Source organism: Petromyzon marinus, chromosome 59, assembly GCF_048934315.1.
Source record: "Petromyzon marinus isolate PM22_M1 ecotype Great Lakes invasive population chromosome 59, UKy_Petmar_22M1.pri1.0, whole genome shotgun sequence".
NCBI classification, from domain to species: Eukaryota; Metazoa; Chordata; class Hyperoartia; order Petromyzontiformes; family Petromyzontidae; genus Petromyzon; species Petromyzon marinus.
Window position 1 is genome coordinate 2772671 of NC_133725.1, and position 18411 is coordinate 2791081.

At 53.3% G+C, this 18411-nt stretch overlaps 2 protein-coding genes across 2 annotated transcripts in view; both read left to right on the forward strand.

Annotated features, from left to right (window-relative positions):
• The window catches only part of LOC116955291 (ras-specific guanine nucleotide-releasing factor RalGPS2), a 210592-nt gene that overhangs the window by 113964 nt on the left and 78217 nt on the right, over window positions 1-18411 (forward strand). The gene's annotated exons all lie outside the window — the stretch shown is intronic.
• On the forward strand, window positions 948-9711 carry LOC142905808 (uncharacterized). The gene is made up of 3 exons (XM_076052939.1): window positions 948-968; window positions 1160-1368; window positions 2703-9711. The coding sequence occupies exons 1-3, from the start codon at window positions 948-950 to the stop codon at window positions 4255-4257; spliced, it is 1785 nt and encodes a 594-aa protein (XP_075909054.1). The 3' UTR covers window positions 4258-9711.

Sequence of the window (18411 nt, forward strand, 5' to 3'; positions counted from 1 at the left end):
ACCTCACTCTACCCTAAACCTCCCTCTACCCCCTAAACCTCACTCACCCCAAACCACACAACCCCACCCACCTACCCCTACCTCACCTACCCCAACCTTACTCTACCCAAAATCTCACTCTACCCACCACAACCACACCTCACACCTAAACATACTCTACTCCTAAACCTCACTCTACCCCTAAACATTACTCTACCCCTAAACATTACTCTACCCCTAAACCTCACTCTACCCCTAAACCTCACTCTACCCCTAAACCTCACTCTACCCCTAAACATTACTCTAACCCTAAACCTCACTCTACCCCTAAACCTCACTCTACCCCTACACCTCACTCTACCCCTAAACCTCACTCTACCCTTAAACCTCACTCTAACCCTAAACCTCACTCTAACCCTAAACCTCACTCTGCCCCTAAACTTTACTCTAACCCTAAACCTCACACTAACCATAAACCTCACTCTAACCCTAAACCTCACTCTACCCCTAAACCTCACTCTACCCTAAACCTCACTCTACCCCTAAACCTCACTTTAACCCTAAACATCACTCTAACCCTAAACCTCACTCTACCCTAAACCTCACTCTAACCCTAAACCTCACTCTACCCCTAAACCTCACTCTACCCCTAAACCTCACTCTAACCCTAAACCTCACTCTACCCCTAAACTTTACTCTAACCCTAAACCTCACTCTACCCCTAAACCTCACTCTATCCCTAAACCTCACTCTACCCCTAAACCTCACTCTACCCCTAAACCTCACTCTACCCCTAAACTTTACTCTAACCCTAAACCTCACTCTACCCCTAAACCTCACTCTACCCCTAAACCTCACTCTAACCCCAAACTGGGTGGTGGTGGTCGCGGGTTGCGACCACCACCACCCAGTTTGGGCTGTACGCCGTATGGACCTGAACACTCAAGTTCCCTGTACAAGAATACGGGATGCACCGTACGGGTGTACCGGTATGCATCCGAGTGTGGTTAACCCCAACCTTAACCATATCCCTGGCTCTCACACACCCCTAACTCTTATCCCCTACCTCCTAACCCTACCCCTGACTCGATCCCCATCAATCCCCTAACGCCCTATCCCCCTCCACCACCCCCCGCAACTCTCCACCGCCGCCCCAAACCCGCCCTGCCCCCCCTCCCAGGCCGTGCTGGCCGCAAGCTGCCCCTATTTCCGCGACCACGCCGGGCTGCAGGGGCTGAGCGCGCTGCACGTCGGCGTCGTTCGCAGCCCGCGGGTGTTCGCCCAGTTGCTGGCGTTCTGCTACACGGGCAGGCTGGTGCTGACGCGCAGGGAGATCCTCGCCTTCCTCACCGCGGCCAGCTTCCTCCAGCTGCAGCCCGTCATCGACCGGTGAGATGGGGGGCGGAAGGTGCGGAGGGGGGGGGGTGAGATGGGAGATGGGAGTGAGAGTAAAGGAGAGAAACGGCGATTGGGAGGGATGGAAGAGAGGGAGGGCGTGGGAGAGAGGAGAGGGAGGAATGAGGGAGAGAGAGAGCGGGGGCGCCGCAGTCGCGAGGAGATGTTAACGCCCTCGCCTGGTGTACAGGAGGTTGTCGGTTCAATCCTGACCCTGACGCCTGCTGTTTATTTGGAGTTTCTCTGATCATCATGGTGGCTAGGAGATGTGAACTGCCTCGTCTGGTATACAGAAGGTCGTGGGTTCAATCCCAACCCTGACGCCTGCTGTATATTTGGAATTTGCGTGCTTGCTCTCTCTCTCCCCGTGGTCGCGTGGATTTTTCCACAAAGTCCTCCATTTTTTCCCTCCACGTGTTAGAATCAAAATCACGCGTTCAGAGTATTTGGTTGCGATACATTTTCGCGTGATAAGCCTCTTTGTTGAGCCATCGTTTATGGCAAGGTCGCCAAAACACAGCGAGTGGGCGCAGGTGGTGCATCTGCCAGTGATCTCAGTCGGTCAACCCATGGCACCTGCTGGGTCTGTCCATTTACCTTCTGCCAGCAGCTAGAGCCTTCAACACTTCAAGTGGCCTTAAAGTGCACGTAGCCTGGCACAGGCGCCCTGGTGACGCCACCGCCACTTAGTGGCGACTGGCGGTTGTGCAAGTGTACTGTCTGGTTATGTGCCTGTGTGTACGTATGGGGGAGCGGTAGTGTCGTGGTCTGTGCTACAAACCCGGCGGACCCGAGTTCAATTCCTGCTCACGGCCAACACCGGTGACAATTATCTGAACCGGTCCTGGGCCTCCCCTAGGTCGACTCGGCCTCAAATGAGTACCTGGTGCGGTGTGTAAACATCGCTACTAGGGAGACACGGGGCCGTGCGTGGTTGCTGGCCACCCACCCCTTTGTGTGTCGTGCCGGCCTTCATAGGCGCTGCTACTCGCTAACAGCACTTGCCCCAACATTGTGTTAAGGCTATACGGGGGATCTTTATCTTTATTATTTGTGGGGAGTTCAATCCGCGCTGCCGACCAATACCAGATGCCAGACCTTCCCCTGGGTCGATTTAGCCTAAAATGAATGCCTGGTGGTGCGGCGGTGTTACAGTTCAGCACTGAATTATCATTGCCTTGAATTCTACAGCGATCCTCTACATTATTGGGGCGCCACGGTGGCTAGGAGATGTTAACTGCCTCGCCTGGTATACAGGTTCTGTTAAGGCTATATTGGGGGAAAATTTGTTTTACCTTTGTTTGCGTTCGTGTGTTCCGTCACCCCAGCTGCGTGCAGCTGCTGGCCGGGATGCTCAGTCCCACGTCCCACCTCACCGACTCCTCCCACGACTCTCCGGGCCTCCGCGAGCCTTCGCCTCCTGCTCCTGCTCCTGCTCCTCCTCCCCCCCCGCCTCCCCCTCCTCCGCGGTCGTCATCGTGCGATCGGCCTCTCCTCCCCTCCACGCCGCCGGCCCACGTCCCCGGCTCGTACGGCAATCGCGAGGACGAGCCGGCGGCCGGCGGTGGCGGCGCAAGCTGCGGAGGGAGCGAGGCTTCCAGTTGGACCGAGCTGGGCTGGACCGACGGGTTCGTGCAGGGGTCGTCGCCGGAGGACGTCACTTTCCCTCCGGCGGTTTCGCGCCATCAGCATCAGCAGCAGCAGCAGCAACGCCATCGGTACCATCATCACCAGCAGCAGCAGCAGCAGCATCACCAGCAGCAGCAGCAGCAGCAGCTGGTGCTGTTGCCAAGCCGCCGCCCCAGGAAGTCGGCCACGAGCGTCCGTCTCCAAATCAAGACGGAGCCGCCGGACGAGCAGATGCGCCGCAACGACCTCGACGACGACGACGTCGACAACGACGACGACGACGACGAGGAGGGGAACTACAACAACAGTGCGGCGGAGGAGGAGGAGCACAACGAGGAGGAGGAGGAGGAGGAGGACGAGGTGGTGATGGCGGCGTGGGTTGGTGACGGCGGCGGCGGCGGCGGCGGCGAAGGAGGAGGCGAGGACGACGACGCCGGCGACCGCGACGAGAAGCCGGCGGCGCGCAGGCGGCGCCAGCCGCGGGTTATTCAGCACGCCGACCTCGCCCGCCGGGGGCTCTTGGTGCCGCGGGCGTTCTCGCTGGCCCCGGCTTCGCTGGCCGCCGCCGCCGCCGCCGCCGCCGCCGGCGTCATCCGCGCACGCAGCACCTCCCCGCAGCAGCACCCGGCGTCGGCCGATCTCTCGCCGCATTCGGACGGAGCTCTCCCGTCGGCCGCCGCCTACGCCGACTACTTGCAGAGCGCGGCCGGCGGCGGAGGCATCGGCGACGACTGCGGCGCCGCGTCGGTCGCCGGCGGCGGCGCGACGTCGTCATCGGCGGCGGCGGCGGCGGCGGCGGCGGCAACGCCGCCGCCGTCCGGCCAGGAGCGGTGGATGCGCTACAACCCGCGGCTGACGTGCCTCTACTGCGGCAAGTCGTTCAACCAGAAGGGCAGCCTGGACCGCCACATGCGGCTGCACATGGGCATCACGCCGTTCGCCTGCCGGCACTGCGGCAAGCGCTACACGCGCAAGGACCAGCTGGAGTACCACATCCGCACGCACACGGGCAACAAGCCCTTCCCGTGCACGCTCTGCGGCAAGTGTTTCCCCTTCCAAGCGACGCTCAACCAGCACGTGCGGAAGAACCACGGGCGCGGCGAGGGCGGCAGGGCCCTGCGCGGCGACGACGACGGCGGCGGCGGCGGCGGCGGCTCGGCCGGGAGGGCCGATGGCGGCGGTGGGGAGGAGGTGGAGGAGGCGCGGGTGGAGGTTGCGCTGGAGAACGATGTGGATCGGAGCGCGAACTCGTGACGGGCTTTGAAAGTGCGGCGCTCCCGACGCCGGTGCGTCCCCGGTTCGTCGCCGGCCACGTCGCGGCGTTGTTCGGTGGCTTCGCTTCCGCGTGCCGGGAGCTTTCTCTCCCCCCGCGCCCCCGCCCGCCCCACCGCAAGCCGAATTTGCGGAGCTCTGGGCGACTCGCCGGCTCTCGGGGCGTCGGCGTCATGCCGCGTTGGTGTCGTTCGGCGCGACGTCCGACGTTTCGCTCCGCGTCCTGGCAGCTTACATCGGGAACGGGGGGGGGGGGGGGGCGAGCGGGGTGGGGATGCTCCTGCCGGCGTGGGTTTTCGCGGCTGTGCAGCCCGGCTCTCCGACGTATTGCTGGGAGGTTGTGCCGCTGTGTTATTCGTTTCCCTCCGCGCATTCTGTTGGGAGTTCTACAGCAAAGCAACGCCACTTACTTTTTTTAATGCTTTCTTTTTTATTTATCCATGCGTGGGGCGAAACGTCAAACTCCATGCCAAACTGACACGCGGCAGCGAGCAGAAAACTCGCTCTGAGCGCCCCCCGGCGGAACAACCGCGATAACGTACGGAGTGTGGGTACGTACGGAGATCGGAACGTATGGAGCGGGGCCCGTACGGAGTGTGAAACGCGGTCGCTTTTTTTTATTGTACGAATCCTATTTGGACGTGACCGTCCGTCGCTCCCAGCCAGCCAGCAAAACTTTTGATCCTTTACGGAGCCTTGTCTCTCTCCACCTTCCTCTTGCCTTCTCATCTAGATGTCTTGCTTTGTCTGCTCCTGTCTCTCTGTTCCTAATCGCGATGGTGTGGGGCACAGGGTGACGTTGCCTTCGCTCAGACGTCCGCACGATGATGTCACCATCGCGCGGACGTTCGCGATGGTGATGTCATCCACATCCCCCCGGCGTTGAGCAGCGTCACCGCTGACATCACGCCATCCCCCCCCCTCCCAACAACAACAACAACGCGCTCCGCTCATTGTTGTGAGCGTCGCTCCTCCGCCCTCCGTTGTTGTTGGAGGGCGACTGCCTCCAACTGCCCAGCAGCGTCCTTCACGAGCCTCCTCCACAGAGGCCGATCTTGACACCGCTGGTACCAGTCATCGGCAAGTCCACTCAGCTCCACGTCCTCCTGTACCACATCACTCCATCTCTTCTCTAGCCCGTGCCGCGCCCGTTTAGCCCCCTCGATCCGGCCAAACAAAAGCTGTTTCGGCATGCGGTGGCTGGGCATGCGGGCTACATGACCCAGCCAACGCAGCCTTGCCTGCCGGGGGAGCTCACCGATGGGACTTTGTCCAGATCTTTCAAGGATTTGTGAGCTCACACAATCCAGCTTGGTTAAACCCAGGATGGATCGTAGGCAGGCCAGCCTAAATATTTCTAACCGGCGAAGATGTTCCATTAGGGGGGTCCACGTTTTACAAGCATAGAGAAGGGAGGGAATGACTGTGGCCGAGAAGACCAGAAGCTTCGTGCGGAGCGACAGACCAGGTAGCTTCCACACAGCGTTACTCAACCGATGAAAAGATATTTCCGCCCGACTGATTCGGAGCGAGACCTCTGTTGTCAAACCGGAGCCAGTCGTGAGCACACTGCCCAGGTATGGGAAACTCTACTTTCTCCACAACTGCCAAATCACCGATTGGGAGTTGTGGGGGTGGAGTGTCCGATGGTACAAAATACCCAGGCAGGTGCTTAGTTTTGGTGGGGCTGTTGGTAAGGCCCCACCTCTAAGTGGCAAGCTCCAGGTTCAGCAGCAGCGCCTGCAACTCCTCCTCTGAGTGAGCTGCAATTACCAGATCGTCGACATACGTAACATGGTTGAGCAATAGGGAGCCATCCCTTGACCGCACCCGGGCATTGATCAGCCTCCCCATTGTATCTGTACCAGATGGAAGCATCGTGACCAACTCAGGCATTGAAGTCACCCAACAAGATAACTCTATCCCGAGGAGCCACTTTAGCCAGCACCTGTGACAGGAGGTCATAGAAGGCATCTGACTCATCGGCCTTGCCTGCATCCCTCCACGAATGTTCGTCTTTGGTGGGGGCATAAGTAACCACCACTCCTCGCCTCTGGTTGATGGGAAGGTGAGCCCTAAGTAGCCTGGGGCTTACAGCTTCCCACACCTCACTGCCACGCTCCCACGCCCCCTTCATTCTTTTGTTCAGAAGAAGAGCCACTCCCTGTTGTTTGGCAGTCTCCTGCCCCAAGTAGAGAACTGTCCACCCCTCATGGTGGCAGGAGCCAGAGTCGGTCCACCTGACCTGAATACCACAGAGATCCAGGCGGTACCGGTCCAGCTCCCGACAGAGGAGTGGCAGCCTCTCCCCTCACCACCCCCCCCTCCATCCCGGCCGATACGCTATCATACTCTCACATCAGATGCTGTGCAGTATTTGAAAGAAAAAAAGTTTCGCTGGCTGGAGGAAGGAGGGAGGAAGGGACCGACAAAGCCAAAGGACGTACGGGCAACTGAAAAACAAACTATTGCACACGTGTACAAAATTTATAAAACGACAAAAAAAATGTGTCGATATTATCTGCTTCTCTGTAAGTTGTATGTTTGCTTTACCGATCGTTACTCCGATATTCCAAGCAATATGTATTTTTAATCGCCGCGTATTATTATTAATTTGAGCGTTAAACTCAGCCGGGCTCGTAGCTTGTGCACTATGAACTCTAAAAGCTACAGGGCGGTGGGGGGGACGGAGGGGGAGGGAAGCAAAGCCAGTCCGCGTCTCCAAACTTAAATTCTGAGAGGACGTCCAACCAATGAGATGGAGCGATCAAGTCAGTCGGTAATTCTTTATTCAACCGGGAGATTGAGCAAACCCAATAGACCGGGTTAAAGTGGTGACGGTGACCTGCCGCGTGTTGTACGTACAGTGAGGGAAAAAAGTATTGGATCCCCTGCTGATTTTGTACGTTTGCCCACTGACAAAGAAATGATCAGTCTATAATTTTAATGGTAGGTGTATTTGAATAGTGAGAGACAGAATAACAACAACAAAATCCAGAAAAACGCATGTCAAAAATGTTATAAATTGATTTGCATTTTAATGAGGGAAATAAGTATTTGACCCCTCTGCAAAACATGACTTAGTACTTGGTGGCAAAACCCTTGTTGGCAATCACAGAGGTCAGACGTTTCTTGTAGTTGGCCACCAGGTTTGCACACATCTCAGGAGGGATTTTGTCCCTTCTCCAAGTCATTAAGGTTTCGAGGCTGACGTTTAGCAACTCGAACCTTCAGCTCCCTCCACAGATGTTTTATGGGATTAAGGTCTGGAGACTGGCTAGGCCACTCCAGGACCTTAATGTGCTTCTTCTTGAGCCACTCCTTTGTTCCCTTGGCCGTGTGTTTTGGGTCATTGTCATGCTGGAATACCCATCCACGACCCATTTTCAATGCCCTGGCTGAGGGAAGGAGGTTCTCACCCAAGATTTGACGGTACATGGCCCCGTCCATCGTCCCTTTGATGCGGTGACGTTGTCCTGTCCCATTAGCAGAAAAACACCCCCAAAGGATAATGTTTCCACCTCCATGTTTGATGGTGGAGATGGTGTTCTTGGGGTCATAGGCAGTATTCCTCCTCCTCCAAACATGGCGAGTTGAGTTGGTGCCAAAGAGCTCCATTTTGGTTTCATCTGACCACAACACTATCACCCAGTTGTCCTCTGAAACATTCAGATGTTCATTGGCAAACTTCAGACGGGCATGTATATGTGCTTTCTGGAGCAGGGGGACCTTGCGGGCGCTGCAGGATTTCAGTCCTTCACGGTGTAGTGTGTTACCAATTATTTTCTTGGTGACTTGGAGAAGATCTGCAAAGAAGAGTGGGACAAAATCCCTCCTGAGATGTGTGCAAACCTGGTGGCCAACTACAAGAAACGTCTGACCTCTGTGATTGCCAACAAGGGTTTTGCCACCAAGTACTAAGTCATGTTTTGCAGAGGGGTCAAATACTTATTTCCCTCATTAAAATGCAAATCAATTTATAACATTTTTGACATGCGTTTTTCTGGATTTTGTTGTTTGTATTCTGTCTCTCACTGTTCAAATAAAAACCTACCATTAAAATTATAGACCGATCATTTCTTTGTCAGTGGACAAACGTACAAAATCAGCAGGGGATCAAATACTTTTTTCCCTCACTGCATGTTTATGTTGAACTTCTTTCGCACCGTACGTAGCCAACCGTGCTAATCGGAGGTGCGGTGTTGAGTCTATGGTCGGTGTTGAGTCTATGGGCGGTGTTGAGTCTATGGGCAGTGTTGAGTCTATGGGCAGTGTTGAGTCTATGGGCAGTGTTGAGTCTATGGGCAGTGTTGAGTCTATGGGCAGTGTTGAGTCTATGGGCAGTCAGCATGTCTGCCTTTAGCCCGTAGTGGAAGTTCCACGTTACCGAGGCGGGGGCCAGTCTATCCCCATCGTGACCGCCGTTGACGGGAGTAGAGCAGAACCCTACTTCACGATGGTAATCGATTCTACAAAAGCACGTCGTTAAGCGAGTCTAGGAAATGCACGTTCAAGGCTTGATTCGTTCCCATGGCATCGAAAGGTGGTGTTACCCCCCTTTTTCACCCGATAAAAACGTGCTTCATGATATTTAAACAGTGGATATGAATACGTAAAGATACGAACAACATTATAAACACATAATATTAAGAAGAAACGTGGTTAAGCGGTGCATCAATTAATATTTACTTTACTTAGTACAGCCGGTCGTTAACGGGGGAATGGTCGGTAAGCGAACACACGGGGTTCTACGGAGTCCCGTCGTTCGGCGATTAGTCGTTAACAGGGGTGCTCGTTAAGAGAGGGTCTTGCTGGACAACGTCGCACCTGAGCCGGGCATACGTGAACGTCTACAGAACATTGCCGTCGCACGTGGGCGGTTAATTTAGCTCCTCCGATTAGCGTGGATGGCCACGTACGGTGCGAAAAAAGTTCAGCGTGCTTGCGTGGATTGTTGGCCGTCGTGGATATGCGTCGGTCGCTCATTGCACTTATTCCTTGTTTAATCGTCCTCCCGAACGAATGACCGTGCACGGGATTAGATTCCGCGACCTTCCGATTGTGCACCGAGCACTCCCACCCGTGGCGGTGAGCCGGTCTGCTCGCCGTACCGCCTCGCACGAGCGTCGCCCTCTTTGCCGCACCTTAACCCCGTCCTTGCGCGATCCGCCAACCCCCCCCACCCCCGTTTTTCCAAAGGTGGCCCCCATCGCGGCGAGCGTTGCGTCGTCGACGGGGGGTGCAACGTTTGCGTAGTTCGTGCCGCCGAGCCGGCTCCGATCTCCACAGAGAGACACCGGGGACGAGAGTCTCACTCGCAATAGCGGCCTGGGAGGAGGAGGAGGGGGGTGGTATGAGTCTGCTGCCGGTAGGGGGGGATGATTGCTTTGTGGAGTTTTTCCAATCGAATAAATTTGCGGGTACACTTTTGCCAAAGTTGTGTGTGCGCGTGCGCTCGTACGTTGGACTTCTTTCGCGCCGTACGTTGCCGTCTCCGCGCTCATCGGAGGCGTTGGGGTTAGGACAACAAACGAAACGCACAAAGCCGATCTAAACCAAGCGAGTTTTGTCAATTACAGACGACGATTTAAAAGTGCGCGGCTACAAGCGGCCTCCTAATATCGGAAAGGGAGAGCATTCCAGACGGCCGCAGAAGCGCATCTGAAAGCACCGCGCGCTGCGGCGACGATCTTTGGCTCGATGGCGGAGCCAAAAGCCGCTGCCGCTGCGAGGATTGAACCGGCGTGACGCGTGGCGGTGGTTTCATTTTGCGGGCTGACGAGATCGGCAGCGGCGTTTTTGCGCGGTTCGTTTTTGCCGGAGAGCACTTTCGCTGGACCCAAACGCATACTCCTGCGTAAGGATTGAGGGGACCTCGAGCGCCGAGTGCTGTACTATTATTATTCTGGCTGTTTTGCCCACCGCGGTGCTGGCCCCGGGAGCGGCCCCTGGATTTGAACCGCGAGCCTTCGCGTCGAGCCACGAGGCCGCGGCTCGGGAGGTGAGGCTGTGGGGCCTCCCGCCCCCCTCGGTCGGCTCGGCCGTAAGCGAGTTTGCCGTGCCCCGTTGGCTCGAAGTGGAGCCGGCCGCCGTGATGTTTCCCTTGCCGTTTTGCCGTTCCCCCCCCCCCCCGGTTGCCTTGCTAAACAAAAACAAACAAAAAATTCGTTTCGCGCCATGGTCGCTCGAGAAAAACGAAATCTTTCTAATCGTCGTCGTGAGGCACATCACTCCCGAGCCGAGCCAGTGCTGAGCGCTCACGGTTTACGGGCGGTGGCGGTGGCTGTTTTCTTTTCTTTATTTCCATGCTCGTACGCGCTAATGTACGCCGAACTTCTTTCGCGGCCGTACGTAGCCAACCGCGCTATTATCGTGTCCGAGCCGGTTTGAGGGGAACCCTTCGCGGTGGTGGGGTGCGGGTTTGTCCACCGATTTATTTGCCGGGACGAGGCAGAACCAAAACCAAAACCGTGCTTTGTACTGGCATGCACAAAGAAGACGACTGAATCTGCTTCGGGGCCTCGAAGGGCCCCAGGGGGTGTGGTAATAATTGTGATAATAATATTGATGTGTTTGTCCAGGAAAGCCACACCAAGGCCAAAGACTTATTATCTAGGATCCTGCATTGGGGTGTTCGTCCACCACCGGTTGTGCCGCACGTTTTATCGCCGCGCATTACCGTTAACCGGTACTAAAACTAACAAAAACAAAACTACTTCTTTCTTGATTTGAAGCTTTCGTGACTGCAGGAATCCATACTCTTTTGTTCTTTCGGTAAAGTCACGTGGGTAGAAAAATTTAATATTTAATATAAATTATTTAACATTAAAAAAATGTATATAAGGGAAATATTTTATTTAATATAAATTATTTATATGAAATATTTGATATAAAATATTTAATTTTACATCATTTTTTTATATAAAATACTATATTTTATATAAAAAATGTATATAAAATATTTTATGTAAATATTTTATTTTATTTGTCGATTTAAAGCTTTCGTGACTGCAAGGATTCATCTTCTTTGGTTCTTTCGGTAAAGTCACGTAGAATGAGAATAAAATAATAAATTGATAAAATAAAAAATAAAAGAAATTGATAAAATAAATTGATTTTATTTTATCAAATTATTATTTTATTCTCATTCTACTTGACTTTACCGAAAGAACCAAAGAAGATTTTATTTTATTTTATACCTACGTGACTTTACCGAAAGAACCAAAGGCTGAAACTATTTATGTTTCGCTAGGTAAGGCCCACTGAGCTATATAGCTCTTTTTGAGAAGTGGCCAGGCTGTCACACATGATTGCTCAACGAAGTGGCGTATCATCATCGTGTGGACATTTAGAGCAGCCAATTACTCTTAAACGTGTGATGTCGATTATAAATGTGGAGGGAAAAAACCGACGAAAAACGCACGTGACCACGGGGAGCAAGACACCGCAAATTCCAGATATGCAGCAGCAGACGTCAGCGTTGAGGTTGAACCCACGACCTCCTGTATACCAGTCGAGGTAGTTAACATCTTTTAGCCACCGTGGTGATGATGAGAAAGAGAGAGACACCGCAAATTCCAGATATGCAGCAGGTGTCAGCTTTGAGGTTGAACCCACGACCTCCTGTAGACCAGTCGAGGTAGTTAACATCTTCTAGCCACCGCGGTGATGATGAGAAAGAGAGAGACACCGCAAACTCCAGATATGCAGCGGGCGTCAGCGTTGAGGTTGAACCCACGACCTCCTGTAGACCAGTCGAGGTAGTTAACATCTTTTAGCCACCGTGGTGATGATGAGAAAGAGAGAGACCCCGCAAATTCCAGATATGCAGCGGGCGTCAGCGTTGAGGTTGAACCCACGACCTCCTGTAGACCAGTCGAGGTAGTTAACATCTTCTAGCCACCGCGGTGATGATGAGAAAGAGAGAGACACCGCAAACTCCAGATATGCAGCGGGCGTCAGCGTTGAGGTTGAACCCACGACCTCCTGTAGACCAGTCGAGGTAGTTAACATCTTCTAGCCACCGCGGTGATGATGAGAAAGAGAGAGACACCGCAAACTCCAGATATGCAGCGGGCGTCAGCGTTGAGGTTGAACCCACGACCTCCTGTAGACCAGTCGAGGTAGTTAACATCTTTTAGCCACCGTGGTGATGATGAGAAAGAGAGAGACACCGCAAATTCCAGATATGCAGCGGGCGTCAGCGTTGAGGTTGAACCCACGACCTCCTGCATACCAGGCGAGGCGGTTAACATCTCATAGCCACCGTGGTGCCACTTGAGCCAAGGTGATCGCGTTATTAATTGTGACGTCGCGAGACGATGCCACGCCCCGTCGTGGTGCGGCTCGGAAGGTGACGACATCACCAGCCAGCGCGCCCGGTGAACGCGTCACATACACCGTAAGTATCGATGTAACTATCCGAAATTTTCAACACGTTTGTTTTTTTTACCAAAAAATATGTAATAACGATGACGGTTGTTTTGGCTTTGAACATGAAATTGGAACTGAGCCATCGCAGTCAAAGGCCAGGGTTCGTTTACAGTTCCACCCCTTTCGTCATTAAATCGGATTTTCACGTCCAGTAAAGTTGATGGATCTCATCCCGGCTCACCAAATGACCGTTCCAACAAACAAAAAAATCCATTGTGAATAATTAATTTAACACTTTCATGCAGCCTGGCGCAGCTGTGCAGGCTAAATCGACTCAAAACATCGGATAATTTACGGTGAAACAGAAATGTAAAATGCAATCTGGGTTGTTTTGGAATCTCAAGATGCTGTACAGTAACAGCGGGACTTGAGCCTGGACGTGAGCCTGGACTTGAGGGGAGGGGAGGAATCGACAGCGTCGACTTCTGGTGGAATAGAGTTCCAGACTGGAGGCAGCAGAGGAGAAGGAGCGACCTCCCACTGAGCGAAGGTTTGAACCCGAAGGGGCCTCCACAGAGAGCCTTGGTTGCTGGAGTAGAGAGTGCATGGATGGGAGTGGAGTGAGATGAGAGAGGGGAGAGAAGGGGAGTGGAGTGAGATGAGGGGAATGGATTGAGATGAAAGATAAGTAGGAGAGTGCGTGGAGGGGAGTGAGATGGGAGAGGAGTGGAGTGAGATGATAGGGGAGAGGCAGGAGACTGCGTGGAGGGGAGTGAGAGGTGAGAGGAGTGGAGTGAGATGATAGGGGAGAGGCAGGAGACTGTGGAGGGGAGTGAGAGGTGAGAGGAGTGGAGTGAGATGATAGGGGAGAGGCAGGAGACTGCGTGGAGGGGAGTGAGAGGTGAGAGGAGTGGAGTGAGATGATAGGGGAGAGGCAGGAGACTGCGTGGAGGGGAGTGAGAGGAGTGGAGTGAGATGATAGGGGAGAGGCAGGAGACTGCGTGGAGGGGAGTGAGAGGAGTGGAGTGAGATGATAGGGGAGAGGCAGGAGACTGTGTGGAGGGGAGTCGAGTGAGATGAGAAGCTGAGAGGCAGGCAGGACCGAGTATGTGGCCGATCTTGGCAGACGGCACGAGGTTCTGTAATTGATCCGAGATAGGATTGGAAGCCAGTGGCGAGATCAGAGTCTAGCCACAGTGGCTCTGCCGAAATGCGCACGTGGCACTCCGCTCATCAGTGTCGGCTTGCCCCGAGGCAGCTGTGATGTAATTTCTGATCGAATCGGAGCATTATTCATCTGAAACGCCAGCGATGACGTTAAAGAAAAAACAAACCATTTCAGCCCACGACTAAAGAAATTAACACCGCCCTTGGCATGCAGGTACTTCAAAGGCAGACTCAAACCTCGAAGGCAATGATCTGTTTATCATGTACACTGAGCTTTAAAATATATCGATGTAGCTTTTGACAGCACACAACACAGCCTAGGCAGTACAACATTGCATAATCCATAGGTCTGCAAAGATGAGTGTCATCTCATAGCTGTTAGTGGGTTGTCTCTGTGTCTCTGAGTGTCTCCCCCCTCGTGTACAGCAGCAGCAGCAGCATGGTGCTGGGTTGTCTCTGTGTCTCTGAGTGTCTGAGTGTCTCCCCCTCGTGTACAGCAGCAGCAGCACGGTGCTGGGTTGTCTCTGTGTCTCTGAGTGTCTGAGTGTCTCCCCCTCGTGTACAGCAGCATGGTGCTGGGTTGTCTCTGTGTCTCTGTGTCTCTGTGTGTCTCCCCCCTCGTGTACAGCAGCAGCAGCATGGTGCTGGGTTGTCTCTGTGTCTCTGAGTGTCTCCCCCCTCGTGTACAACAGCAGCACAGTGCTGGGTTGTCTCTGTGTCTCTGTGTCTCTGAGTGTCTCCCCCACCGGTTGTCTCTGTGTCTCTGAGTGTCTCCCCCACGTGTACAGCAGCATGGTGCTGGGTTGTCTCTGTGTCTCTGTGTCTCTGTGTGTCTGAGTGTCTCTGAGTGTCTCCCCCTCGTGTACAGCAGCAGCACAGTGCTGGGTTGTCTCTGTGTCTCTGTGTCTCTGTGTGTCTCCCCCACCGGTTGTCTCTGTGTCTCTGTGTCTCTGTGTGTCTCCCCCACCGGTTGTCTCTGTGTCTCTGTGTCTCTGAGTGTCTCCCCCTCGTGTACAGCAGCAGCAGCATGGTGCTGGGTTGTCTCTGTGTCTCTGTGTCTCTGAGTGTCTCCCCCCTCGTGTACAACAGCAGCATGGTGCTGGGTTGTCTCTGTGTCTCTGTGTCTCTGAGTGTCTCCCCTCTCGTGTACAGCAGCACGGTGCTGGGTTGTCTCTGTGTCTCTGTGTCTCTGTGTCTCTGTGTGTCTCCCCCTCGTGTACAACAGCAGCATGGTGCTGGGTTGTCTCTGTGTCTCTGTGTCTCTGTGTCTCTGAGTGTCTCCCCCCTCGTGTACAACAGCAGCATGGTGCTGGGTTGTCTCTGTGTCTCTGTGTCTCTGAGTGTCTCCCCTCTCGTGTACAGCAGCACGGTGCTGGGTTGTCTCTGTGTCTCTGTGTCTCTGTGTCTCTGTATGTCTCCCCCTCGTGTACAACAGCAGCATGGTGCTGGGTTGTCTCTGTGTCTCTGTGTCTCTGTGTCTCTGTGTCTCTGAGTGTCTCCCCCCTCGTGTACAACAGCAGCATGGTGCTGGGTTGTCTCTGTGTCTCTGAGTGTCTCCCCCCTCGTGTACAGCAGCACAGTGCTGGGTTGTCTCTGTGTCTCTGTGTCTCTGTGTCTCTGTGTCTCTGAGTGTCTCCCCCTCGTGTACAGCAGCAGCAGCACGGTGCTGGGTTGTCTCTGTGTCTCTGTGTCTCTGAGTGTCTCCCCCACCGGTTGTCTCTGTCTCTGAGTGTCTCCCCCACTGGTTGTCTCCGGGGGTCTCTGTGTCTCTGAGTGTCTCTGTGTCTCTGAGTGTCTCCCCCCTCGTGTACAGCAGCAGCATGGTGCTGGGCTGTCTCTGTGTCTCTGAGTGTCTCCCCCACCGGTTGTCTCTGTGTCTCTGTGTCTCTGAGTGTCTCCCCTCGTGTACAGCAGCACGGTGCTGGGTTGTCTCTGTGTCTCTGTGTCTCTGAGTGTCTCCCCCTCGTGTACAGCAGCACGGTGCTGGGTTGTCTCTGTGTCTCTGAGTGTCTCTGAGTGTCTCCCCCCTCGTGTACAGCAGCACGGTGCTGGGTTGTCTCTGTGTCTCTGAGTGTCTCCCCCTCGTGTACAGCAGCACGGTGCTGGGTTGTCTCTGTGTCTCTGTGTCTCTGAGTGTCTCCCCCTCGTGTACAGCAGCACAGTGCTGGGTTGTCTCTGTGTCTCTGAGTGTCTCCCCCCTCGTGTACAGCAGCAGCATGGTGCTGGGTTGTCTCTGTGTCTCTGTGTCTCTGAGTGTCTCCCCCTCGTGTACAGCAGCATGGTGCTGGGTTGTCTCTGTGTCTCTGTGTCTCTGTGTCTCTGAGTGTCTCCCCCCTCGTGTACAGCAGCAGCAGCATGGTGCTGGGTTGTCTCTGTGTCTCTGAGTGTCTCCCCTCTCGTGTACAGCAGCACGGTGCTGGGTTGTCTCTGTGTCTCTGTGTCTCTGAGTGTCTCCCCTCTCGTGTACAGCAGCACGGTGCTGGGCTGTCTCCGGGGGTCTCGGGGTTCCACGTCCTGCACGAAGCGAAGCTCTCGTTTCTCACGGAATTCACGGCCACGCATCCACAGTGTTGCGGCAGCACCCTCCTGAGCAAGGGTCCTTGTGACTCGGCGAGGTTTTACCGATATGTTCGTGCCTTGAATACATCTCTCGATGCACAGCGCTCGCGATGCGTATTGATTGTAATTCCTGGTCAGTTTTTACACGCACGATGCCCCGTGACAGTCAAATTTATATCCTTTGATAAAAATTATTCGAACTGGAATTTAGCCAAATTAAGTGCGGAACCAAATTGAATGTGATGGGGTGTTTATTTTGTTGGTACAGTCATTCGTGTCCCAGGCTAAGATCATCAACTCTGCTTCACTCGAGTAACCTGCCTTAATCACAGCTCAGTTTATGTGTCTCAATGCGAATCTCAATGTGAATCTGCGGGTCTCTGTGTGAATCTGTGTCTCTATGTGAGTCTATGGGTCTCTATGGGAGGATATGAGTCTCTATGTGAATCTGTGTGTCTCTATGTGAATCTGTGAGTCTCTATTTGAGTCTGTGAGTCTCTATGTGAATCTGTGAGTCTCTATTTGAGTCTGTGAGTCTCTATGTGAATCTGTGGGTCTCTATGTGAGTCTGTCTCTATGCGAGTCTCTATGTGAATCTGTGGGTCTCTATGTGAGTCTGTGTCTCTATGTGAGTCTATGGGTCTCTATGTGAATCTGTGAGTCTCTATTTGAGTCTGTGAGTCTCTATGTGAATCTGTGGGTCTCTATTTGAATCTGTGGGTCTCTACGTGAGTCTCTGTCTCTATGTGAGTCTATGGGTCTCTATGTGAATCTGTGAGTCTTTATTTGAGTCTGTGAGTCTCTATGTAAATCTGTGGGTCTCTACGTGAGTCTCTGTCTCTATGTGAGTCTATGGGTCTCTATGTGAGTCTATGAGTCTCTATGTGAATCTGTGAGTCTCTATGTGAATCTGTGGGTCTCTATGTGAGTCTCTGTCTCTATGTGAGTCTATGAGTCTCAATGTGAATCATCGGTGACTCGGGCTGAGACCATCAAATCACTCGACTCACAGGCAGATTTGAACCCAGGCCCTCACCCGTGCCAGCTGAATATCCCTGATAACGCCACTTGGCCATCCCATTGTTGAATGTTTCTTGAGTATAATTCGAAGGCAAATCCGAATTATTGCGTTGAATTCAGATTTGTATTGAGAGTAAATTAAAGACGGTGACTAATGTTAAGAAATTACAGCGTGGTCCATTTACAGATACCCCCCCCCCCAATATGTCAAAGCGATGTTCAAATAAGCACTGAAGCTGTTGGTACCTCGCCCAATCTTCACAGCACGGAGCCAGCGTTTGGAATTCCACATCCCCCCATGGTGGGCCACTGTCCCCCACGTAGCGGTGCGTATTTTACCGACCCCCTGATGGAAGTGTGATGGGGTGGGGGGTGGGCTGAGTCGTGCGTGCGTTGAACTTCTTTCGTGCCGTACGTAGGGAACCGTGCTGGTCCGTCGCTTGCGGATTTCCACCCAGCCACCCGGCCGCCCGGCCGCAGAGAATAATAATAAAATAAGTAAAAAAAATTTACTTTTTAAAACACGCTTTTTATTAAATGTACCGTATTTGTAATGGAATAACTTCACGATTCTTGCCACAACGTAAGGGGACCGTGGTCATTTACAGCCAACGTCAGTGTTGACCGTGGACAATTAGACCAAAGCCGAAACATAACATCAAAAAATAATGTTTTAAAATGTTTTTTTTCTATGATAGATTATAGTATAGTCATCAGTTTGACATAAGTATACTAAGTTTGCAGTCGATACCACGTTGGGAAGTGGGTTAAAATTGAGTTACAACATTTGAGGATACAACAACAACGACAACAGAGTGAGTTAAATATAAAAAAAAGCGTGTAGCAGTAGTAATAATCAAACTAATACTGGTAGGAACGAAGTTGTAAACGGAGTGTACCAGCCTGCAATAGATTAATGTGTCCGTCCGTCCGTCCCCTTTCAATACTTTAACGAAGTGAAATCTCGTGCTGTTGGGTGTAAAATCAGCAATAGACAGCGCAGAGACTTGTCCTACC